This window comes from Triticum aestivum, chromosome 2A (assembly GCF_018294505.1).
Source record: "Triticum aestivum cultivar Chinese Spring chromosome 2A, IWGSC CS RefSeq v2.1, whole genome shotgun sequence".
In the NCBI taxonomy this organism is placed as follows: Eukaryota; Viridiplantae; Streptophyta; class Magnoliopsida; order Poales; family Poaceae; genus Triticum; species Triticum aestivum.
Window position 1 is genome coordinate 643,586,948 of NC_057797.1, and position 10,297 is coordinate 643,597,244.

The window sequence follows — 10,297 nt, forward strand, 5'->3', positions numbered from 1 at the left end:
AGAGGCATCAAGCCCCGGCTTATGGTTCCTTTGCAACGGACGCCGGGTTGTTGGGTGGAAGAGTTACCTTCTGTGTTATGGAGCATCAATACTAGCCCAATAGATCCATGGGTTACACGCCTTTTTTCATGGTTTATGGAGCGGAGGCGGTTCTCCCTAGTGACATCCATCATGACTCGCCTCGTGTGGCGGCATATGTCAAAGCTAACAATGAGAAGGCACGACAAGAAGCACTTGACCTGTTGGATGAGGAGCGTGACATTGCAGCAGCCCGTTCAGCAATTTATCAGCAAGATCTGCGTCGTTATCACAGCCGCCGGGTTAGATCTGGAACTTTTCAAGAAGGCGATCTGGTGCTCCGACTCATCCAGGATCAGACGGATATGCACAAGTTATCCCCACCTTGGGAAGGACCTTTTGTGGTCAGCAAGAATCTGCACAACGGGTCATACTACCTTATAGATGTTAGAGAGCGCAAAGACTCACGTAAATCGGAGGAGGAGACCCACCGGCCGTGGAATATTGCTCATCTTCGGCCTTACTATACTTGAGCCATAGGCTCTGCTCATGTACATAGTTATGACAATAGATATATTATAATTAATATAATAAACCGGAGCCTCGGCTAAAGCAGGGTATCTGTTGTTTTTCTTATATCATGTGTGGTTACATGGGGGCTTCTGTTCATAAAGCGGCGTCCGGTTTACCCCTTGATTTAGCTTATCAAAGATTTATGTAAAAATCACTTGGGGGCTTGGTTGCATTTGAACCATAGCTACACCTCTTGATCGGTGCAATGCCACAATATCACTTGGGGGCTTGGTCGTATGCGAACCATAGTCACACCTCTTGATCGGCTCAAAGCCAAATTACTCCGGGGCAAAAGAGAGTGTTGCAAAACAACAACTCAAACATAGGCACCCACTGACCACAGCTCAAAATGTTACTTGGGGATTCTTTGTTGTCGCAATGAACAAAGAATCTACACTTGTAATAGGCTATCAAGCCACGGCTTGGAAGCCTGGTGTATACACCTAAAACCCCGGGTTAGCCTGCCTTCTTAAGTAAGTCACTCTGCCCAGGTAAACCTGGTATGACCCGTCGAACTTTGACAAGTTACTCTGATAAGAACATGAACTTGTCAAGTTAAAACGATGATTGGTTAAGGATTGAGGACCATCTTAAAAGGCTTTGTAAAATGGTTTAACTCAGTGGCCTGGCAGCCCATGAAAAGCCTCGCATTTGGGGCCTGGCAGCCCGTGAAAAGCCTCGACTACAAGTTTTCATCTACTCTTATTCGAAAAGTTTTTTCTTCTCCTTTGATGAGATTTATAAATTTTTTTATAGACCGGCGTGCATTAACCCGGCTTGACTTTCTACTACAAATTGTCAGTATATGATCAGTCATAATCCGGAGACTATTAGCCCGATCTGGTTTCGACTATGAGTCACTAGAAATGAGTCTGGATAAATCGGTGTTCATCACAACCCGGAACGGTTTTATCATAAACCGGCACAATATGAAAGGAGTTATTGTTACTCAAGGTTAGGGTTATCACCCTCACTTCAAAGTTGGTCAGCCAACATTATGACTCAAGGTCACAAGTATCAATTATTTTTATATTTTGATTATCTTTTTACGACCTTGGTTATATACCTTGGCTATATATCTGGCATCATGACCTATCTGGCGGTAAACCGCCAGGGCGCTTTAAACTTCTTATCTGCAGGGATAGCTTGAATAAATTGCTATGGATTATGAACATCATATGTCTTAAGTATGGTGGATTAGCAAAAATGTCAGGCACAGATAAATATGCATGATGGCATAGTAGACCAAGTGTTTTAACTAGCCTATTACAATGCGTTTAAGTGCCCAAAAGAATAATTGTCTTTTGATAACTGTTATGGCATGTGGAAGGCTAAACCGGCTTTTGGATCATGCTTCATCACCAGCTTGACCTGACGGCTGCGGATCATCTTGCGCCGGTTCATCCTCTTCATCTCTACCTAGCGGATGGAAGTCAATAGTTGTCCAGTCGATCCCAGTTAGGGCTTGGAACACAGCTTCGTTGCTTATAAGGGTGGACGGTTCAATGTCAGGGGCATAGGTATGCTTACGAATTCGCGGGGTGAGATTTTGAACCTCTGGAGTTGTTGCAGCAACCCGTTTGTTGTGGATGTCATAACTCACCTGATAATGTGAAAGATCAGCTTCTTCAGCTAATTGGCAAGCCAGTGGACGTACTTCCCGGTTCATGGCTTGGAGGTCCTCATTTCTGAATTCTGATCCGTCTTCTTTTAAGCTCGGATAGCCTTTGCTGACATCCTCCGGATCAAGGTCAGGCACCCATGCCTTTGCCCGGATTAGTGCGGTCAGAGCACCAGCCCTTGCAGCTGATCTCTTTAGTTCTTCTACCCGGGCAGGCAGCATAGACAGCCTTTCTAAGGTATCCTTGATTAACGTTGGGGCGGTTTATTGTGAGAAGCGGTGCAGATGATTCGTTGCACGCCGGTATACAACTGCTCTATCAAAGTGTAGGGAGCCTTCAGCTTCTTCTGTACGTCAGAGCCCAGATGACCAATGCGAGTTCCTGCATCATTACAAGCGTCAGTAAACCGGCAACGTATGGGATGATATGTTAAAAGTGTAAAGCAAGGATGTTTACCGAACACAACAGCAGTCATGGCATGTATCTGCCGCTTTACGCCAGTCAGCTCATCTACCACCGGTTTAAGAGCGGCTTCGGCATCCTCGGCTCTTTTTTGTAAAGCGGATTTTTCTGTGTCCCAATCCGCCCGCTCTTTGTTGAAACTCTCCTTCAGTTTTTCCATAGCGGCTAAAGCGCCGGACAACTCATCCTTGGCTTTGGAGGTTTCGCCTTGCTGGGACTTGATGTTTTCTTGCAGATCAGCGGTTTGAGCTTCCTTTTTGCTCAGCTCAGCCTATAAGAGACAGACGTATAATGAGTTGATAGTACATATTTGAAGTACCAAGCACATAACAAGTTATGCACCTGATACTTGGGGGCTAATGCATATTTGCTCTGGGTCAGAAATTTCTGCAAAGTCCCAAGCACAATACAAGTATTGCTCTTGGCACTTGGGGGCTAATGTATGTTTGATCAAAGTGACATTGTGGGTTTTCTTCTACACAGTCCGGATTCATCTTCATAAGTTAAACTGGCCCTCAGAGACTAAGTATGCAAAATTGAGTTACTACAAAGTCCCGGTTCAGATTGGTATCATAAACCGTCACTTGGGGGCTATTGGAATTGATATTTGCAATTGGACATAAGAGAAAAATAGTTATGTAGTTACCTCATATTGCTCCTTCATTAGATTTACTAAGCCGGCTTCAAAGTTGCGGCTTGCGTACAGACGGTTTAAAAAACCAGAATGAATGTCTTGGGCGTTGAGGTGAGCATAACTTGACAGATATGTGCTCCAATTGCCTTTGCCCATGGTAGAACCTTGGCGCTGTGTTTGGATAAAGCGACAGGATTTCCAGGAGCGGTATGGCCAAAGCCAGTAATCATAACATCAACCTCTTTATCATCAGCATCCTTCACTGGAGTGGGCGGTTTATTAGTATCCTTAGCTAGACTGACCGGTTTATCATCAGTTCGGACAGGGCTGGTCGGCTTGTCAGCATGGCTTGTGGTGTCAACTTATACTTGTTCAGCAAAGAAGTCATGGCCTTGAGGCGGCGGATCATTAAGCATGGCGTCAGCATTGGTTTCTTCCGGATCTAGAGTCTTTTCCGGTTCAACAACCACATTATCGTCAACCGGTTTAGTTAGCCGAGCCTTCTTTCTGGGTCTTGGTTTGGCACTGAGAAAAACAAATATAAAAGGTCAAGATATTGTGTCAAGCATAAGGCATTGAAAATAAAATTAAAGGTATGACTCACCCAGGAACTGTTTTGAGGGGTGGAAGCTTTGTGGCTGATGACTCGCCAGAAGATGAGTGGGAAGTACCCTGATAATTTGAATCAGACGGGTTAAGAGGCTGACGAAAACAACCCGCCTTGGGGCAAGAAGTGTCAAGAGTATAAGAGACCTCTGATCGGCGTTTCCGAACCAGAGTATTCGGTAAACCGGCGGAGGTAACTACCTGGCCGTTGTGCCGGGTTGTGCGGCGAGCTTCGTGTTGTTGCGTCTTCAAAAGAAAGTTTGGGTCCAAGTAAGCAAGGGGGTGAGAAAATTTTACTTTCCGGTTTGCTCGGCGGATTTTTAAGGTTGGCACAGGATCTGAACCGGGGGAAAGGATAATTACCTCTATGTCATCGGCTTGACTGCTTTCAGCGTCGTCCTGATAATAATCATTATCAATGAGGTGTATGAAAAATGAACCAAGAGAATCAAGTTCTACCTCTAAGTCCGGATTAGCCACATCGGCATCCGCATTTGGCTCGAAAGACGCAGTGGTCCTTTTCTTGGCAGGTTTTTTAACAACCTTGGTCTTCGGGCGAAGTGGCTTTGCCGCTTTGTCTTGTGGTTTTGCCGGTTTATCCTGTGGTTTTTTCTTCCAGAACGGATCATCACCCTGGCAAAGATGAACAAAATTTTGAGAGTATTTCAAGGGATTAAGCTAAAAGCAAAGAAGTCATGTGATTCTTACAGCTGGCGGTTCGTTGGAGGTACAGAAAGGACTTAATCCGGTCTGGCTACAAATAGCCTCTGGTTCATTCAGCATCTTCTTCACAGCCTCGGTAACTTCATCATCTGTAAGCTGAATATCAATGTGTCGTTGAGGGTCCTTCAAGCTCCCGGTGTATTCATACATTAAACCGGGGCATCGGCTTAAGGGCAGAATACTCCAGCTTAACTAACAACGAGAAAAATCAACACCTGCTAAACCGTTCGCCATGAAGGCTCTAAGCTTTGACAGTTGTGGGGCATAGGTGGCCCTTTCCTTGGCAGTTAGCCTCTGAGGAAAGGGATGTGTATTGCTAAGACAGTGAGGGTGGCAACCCGGTAAAGGATTTTCATCAGTTGGAGATGTGTCTTTGCAATAAAACCAAGTCTGGTTCCACTCCTTTGGGTGACTTTGAAGCTTGGCGTGAGGGAAGCTGACTTCCTTCCTTTTTTGAACCGCCATTCCACCGAGTTCAGTATTGGGTCCATCTGTAAATTCTGTGCGATGGTTTAAGTGGAAGAAATCCCTAAACAATTCAACTGTGGGCTCCTCTTGAAGATAAGCCTCACAAAAGACTTGGAAATGGCAGATGTTGGACACAGAGTTTGGACCGATGTCCTGAGGGTGAAGCTGAAAACTGGCAAGCACATCTCGGAAGAATTTTGAACCGGGAGGGCTAAAGCCTCGACCCAGATGGTCAACAAAAATGATTACTTCTCCATCCTTGGGTTCAGGAGGATTTTCCGTACCAGGGGCCCTCCGGTGAATGACCTCTTTCTTGGCTAAAGAGACAGTTGCGACACATCTGTTTAACTGATCTTTAGTGACCCGAGAAGGAACCCAGTTGCATTCATAGACTTGCTTGACCATTTCAATGGGAAGCTGAAACATGATTATTGCCGGTTTAAGATTCACAATGGACAACTATAAAGCGGTGCAAGGATATATGCATGTTATTAAACCGGAGTTTGTTATTGGTAAACCGGAGTCTGACAATGGAGTAAGTGCAAAGATAAATGCATTGGCGGTTCAACAGGGGACTAATGGTACCTACCGAATCATCATTTTTCTATGAGATTAAACCACCTAATCTGGTATTGAAGATGCAGATCTAAGATGTGTAAGTGAAGGAAAAACAAGTTTCACAGCCTGGCATAGTAATTTCAGATATGTCGTGCGTTGGAAAATCAAAATATATTCTGACCTGATTTCAAGTGCTCGAACAGTTTAGCAAGTTCAGATGAGTTTTATATAAAGCAGATGCCCTAATGTGGAAAAAGGAGTTGAAACTACAAGGGCACTGAAAAATATCAGATCTAACTCGCCATTGGTACTACTGAAGAGGAACAAGGGAGAACAGCTCCAAGAACTTCGAAGAACTCTGATAAGTACAAAACCTAATGGTAAGATCTAGGGTGGAGGGAGAGAAGGCTTACCAATGACAGAGGAACAGCAAAGAGACGCCGCGGCTTTCTGGTACGAACAGGTTGATGTAGCAACCATTGTTGAGGCAGATGCGAAGATTGACGGCGGCGGCAGAGCTTGAAGGTTCGGTCGGCGCGAGGAAGAAGACGATGCGAAGAGGCACGCGGGGAAAAATGGAAAGGACCCCTAGTCCTATTTATAAAGGCAAAGGGATAAGTGACAAGCGCGAAAATTGAGGAGCCCAAAAATTGGATATGTGGCGGAGCTGTCGCCTCAATTGTCGGAGGTTTATTAATGAAGGTGAGCTATATGCAATTTTTTAATAACAGATGATGTCATGGCGGTTTATCATGATCCTAGAAGATGACGTCATGGCGGTTTACGAGACTAATGCGAAGGTGCTGAAGAAGAAATCTTCTCAAGTATTGGAGATTGGCATGAACCAGTTCAAATCAATCTGGGACCTAATGTTGGGGATATTACTACTGGGCATAAACCGGCCAGGCGAGGCCGGGTTATCCCTATAATGAGTTATTATATTTAAAGCCCATGAAGACAAAGATGTTGACGCTTTATGAAGGCCCAGGGCCCAAAGGCGGATTAAGGCATGTAGTCATAAACCGACCTTGATATGTAAGCTTGTATTATAAGGCAGAAATAAGTAGAGACCGAGCCGGACACGTTTATGAGCCGGCCTCGGAACCCTGTAAACCGACAGGCGTCAACCCATGTATATAAGGGGGCGACCCGGCGGCGGTTTAGGGACAACAGAAAACAACTCGAGACCCAGGCAAAGCGTATTCGCTCCCTGGTCATCGAAACCCAAGCAATCCCACAACAACTGGATCGTAGGCTTTTACCTTCACCGCAAGGGGCCGAACCAGAATAAACTCTCTGCGTCCCTTGTCCGCTTTAACCCCTTTAAGCTAACCCGTCGCGATGGCTCCACGACTAAGTACTTTCTTTAGGACATCTGCCGTGACAAAACCACGACAACGCCTGCCAAGGTTGCTCTATGCTAGCAGCAGAACAACTCGTAGTAGCGAAATATCTTCTAGCAACGGAACAACGGCGACAATGATGGACTCCACTCCGCAGGGACTCTGGCTGGAACGCGTATCCTAGGTCGCAAACTTGGGATCCTCGGGAATCAAGCAAACACAGCATGACCTGCAAACTGGCATGATACGCCAGGTGAGTACTTTGAATGTACTCACAAGCTCACAACAAGCAAAAGCACTCCAGACAAACAATATCATGGCATTTACAAGTTAAAGCAATGAGGAACATGATACCACTAGCACATTATAAGCATGGCATGAACTTATGAACATGATGATGCTAGCATGCAACATGTTTAAACTATCATGATTCAACTTACTCTGTTCGGGGTTACCTTGTAACCACCACATGTACCACTTACCATCATGGACATCACACGATCACTCAGGATCAAATCAAGCTTTGTATTAACAATACCGTAGTAATCATTACCTGACCACAAGGAGCTTGATCCTTACCCGTGATTATCGCATAACACCACAAACATCAACCAGCTTCGGTATCAACGATACCACTGTGATCCTCTCACGATCACATAAAGATCAACAAACTTCTTTCCTCATCGGACTAGGGTTATCATTAAGCAGGTTATTATTTCTATTGGCCCATAGTGTGACCTACTATGAACTGATCCCATATCCACGGGCGCGGCTATCGATATATTATGCACTCCATAGAGGTTAGTACACTGTACCCACACTACGGAACCCAAGGCCTCGTGCTCCATTCGGGTGGACCAACGGCGTTCCGACAAAACCAATCTATTGCATGACACTCTCCCAGCCACTCTGACAAACCCCCCTTCGGGCTAATTCATGGGTGACCCTGATGTCACCTCATGACACGCAATGACCACCATCGTGGCAAAACATAAACGGTCCCAAACGGGGACAAAAGCGCGCAAACAACTCGGGCACACATGGTTATCACCGCCTACCGGGCCAGGGCAGCGCGCGTACATAACCTTCCCTAGTTGGAGGCACCGATGAGAGGCATGACAATAGACTCGGCCAACAGGTGTTCAAGTTCATTTAATATTCGATTAAACTTTGATAAGTAAATAGCTGAGCCATAATAAACATGATGAAACGACAATGCATACGAGCATGATATTAACATGAACATGGATGGGGGTTATAACCATATGCAACCTTAGCATCAACAATAATAAAGCACTTAGTCTACTGGATGCAGATGAACATGGCATAGCGATGATCATGCACATCACAGATAATTTTCATAACTGACGATAATCATGCATCAGATGAACATCACTATCACTAGCTTGACATAAATACCAGCATGAAATACGAGAACAATACTACTAGCAACTAACCATATAACTAACAGAGTGCATAAAAGCATAGCATGATGATAAGCAGGGATCCACAAGCATAACCGAAATAGCAACATCAGTAGTAAATGAGCAAACATTTATTAAACATTCATGTAAAAACCATGAATACTGCAAATCCATCATGTAAGTGGCTGTCGTGGCTTGCCTGGGGATGAAGAATACTCCAGGAAGAAGTGCGGTGAAGTTGCGGAACGATTCGCCAAAAAATATTCTCTCTCGGAGGGGGCTAGATAAGGGCAAGGGCAAAATGGCCCTGTTCAAGAATTCATCCGATTAACCAGTTAACTTGCCGATTAATCCCTACTCATAGGGTCCCCGAGTAGCCGATTACCCGATAAATCATCCGATTAATTGATTAAATGGCCAATTAACTTGCCGATTAGCCAATTAATCCCCTACTCACCGGCCGACCGAGCAGCTACCAGTTAACGATTTCCTCAACAATGCAAAATGGTCATTTCTAGTATGCAAACACATAGTGAAAATGACACCAACAGATCAGGCTCGATGAGACGAAGACGTGGGCTTTGGAATCACCTGATTCGGAGTTAGAGTCGCGAAGATACGAGCGGTGGAAGATTAGGGAACAATGTGTAAAAATAGCTCCACAAACAAGTCCCCGGCTGAAAAACAGAAAACGTCTTTTCTGAGAATGCGTTTTCAGAACAGAGAAGCGAATTTTCAACTGAAGACGAATTAAAAGACGTTTTCACAGGAGGAAAACGTATTCTCTCTAATACGCTTCCACTTACTGACGTGGCCTGTGTTGGGTCAACGCGGAGGGGCTGACGGGTGGGGTCCCGCGGGGAGGAGGGGGCTCGCCTGGCCCATGTCTTCTTCCTCCTCACCCTGCCCCCGATGGAAACAGAGTAGGGAGCAGGGGAGGCTCTGGCTGACGACGGCCCGGCCGGCGACTGCGGTCTCCGGCCGAGTGGGCGGCACCGGCGAGCTCTAGGGAAGGAGGCGCGTCCAACGGGCTGGGTTGCGGGCGCCGGGGAGGGGCGGAGTGGCAACGCCACGCGGGGACAAAGAGCAGCGGTGGCGGCAGCCGAGCATGGAGGCGACAACCATGGCTACTCCGGCGAGGAGTGGAGAGGATGGGGAGGTGCGCCGGCGTGTGGGGAAGAAGATGGTGGGGTCAGGGGGTGGAGGAGGAACTCGGCTGGCCGAAATTTAGGCCGAGGCCGAGGCGGCCATGATGGACGGTGGTGGACAGAGGCGAGGTGGAGGGGCTCCGGTGGACTAGGAGGGCCGATAAGAGATCGGCGAGCTGCGGAGGAGGGCGGCCAAGCTATTTATAGTAGAGGGAGAGCTCGGGAGCGGTCGAGAAGCTCTGGCCGACCGACGGACAATGGAGGAGCAGAGAGCTTAGCGTCACGGGCACGGCGATGGCGACGCAACGCCGACGATATAGGAGAGGGCAGCAAAGGGGAAATGACCGCACGGTCGCGGGGCAACTACCAGACATGGAGAGGACTCGAGAGGAGGAGGTAGCGGACAAGCACAGCCTCGCGGTTTCCCAGAGCGTGCGGACCTGCATGTCGGCCACACAGGCACCGCGTGAACAGGGGCACTACCATGTCCGGTAGATTGGTCATTCGAGTACAAATTTCGTGTTTTTGATCATTTTCTCAAACCTATTCGAGATCTGACTCTAGTTTGAAAATTTTTCGAGATCTAACTCTTTTACTACCGCTAAGGTTTATGAAGGTATGGTGTAACAGCCTACGGCCAAGGTCCTTGGCGGTAGGGTTGCATGCCCTACTGCAAAATCCTGCTAAGTATTGAACACAGTGCGTGCTCTTGCCTACC

General features: G+C 46.7%; 1 protein-coding gene across 4 annotated transcripts; it reads right to left on the minus strand.

The window, feature by feature from the left end:
- Window positions 1-2,848: 2,848 nt before the first annotated feature.
- On the minus strand, window positions 2,849-9,994 carry LOC123189955 (translation initiation factor IF-2). Of its 4 annotated transcripts, XR_006496055.1 has the most exons (8): window positions 9,238-9,993; window positions 4,624-9,108; window positions 4,375-4,548; window positions 4,279-4,314; window positions 4,117-4,161; window positions 3,914-3,981; window positions 3,322-3,834; window positions 2,849-2,946 (listed from the first exon to the last, which is right to left on the minus strand). XR_006496055.1 is itself a non-coding variant. In XM_044602491.1 (7 exons), the coding sequence occupies exons 1-6, from the start codon at window positions 4,786-4,788 to the stop codon at window positions 3,672-3,674; spliced, it is 651 nt and encodes a 216-aa protein (XP_044458426.1). In that variant the 5' UTR covers window positions 4,789-9,994; the 3' UTR covers window positions 2,849-2,946; window positions 3,322-3,671. The 4 variants fall into 4 exon arrangements, 3 of the variants coding, with proteins under 3 accessions (XP_044458426.1, XP_044458424.1, XP_044458425.1); XM_044602491.1 differs by having other exon boundaries at window positions 4,624-9,994; XM_044602489.1 differs by having other exon boundaries at window positions 4,117-4,314; window positions 4,624-9,994.
- Between the last annotated feature and the right edge of the window lie 303 nt (window positions 9,995-10,297).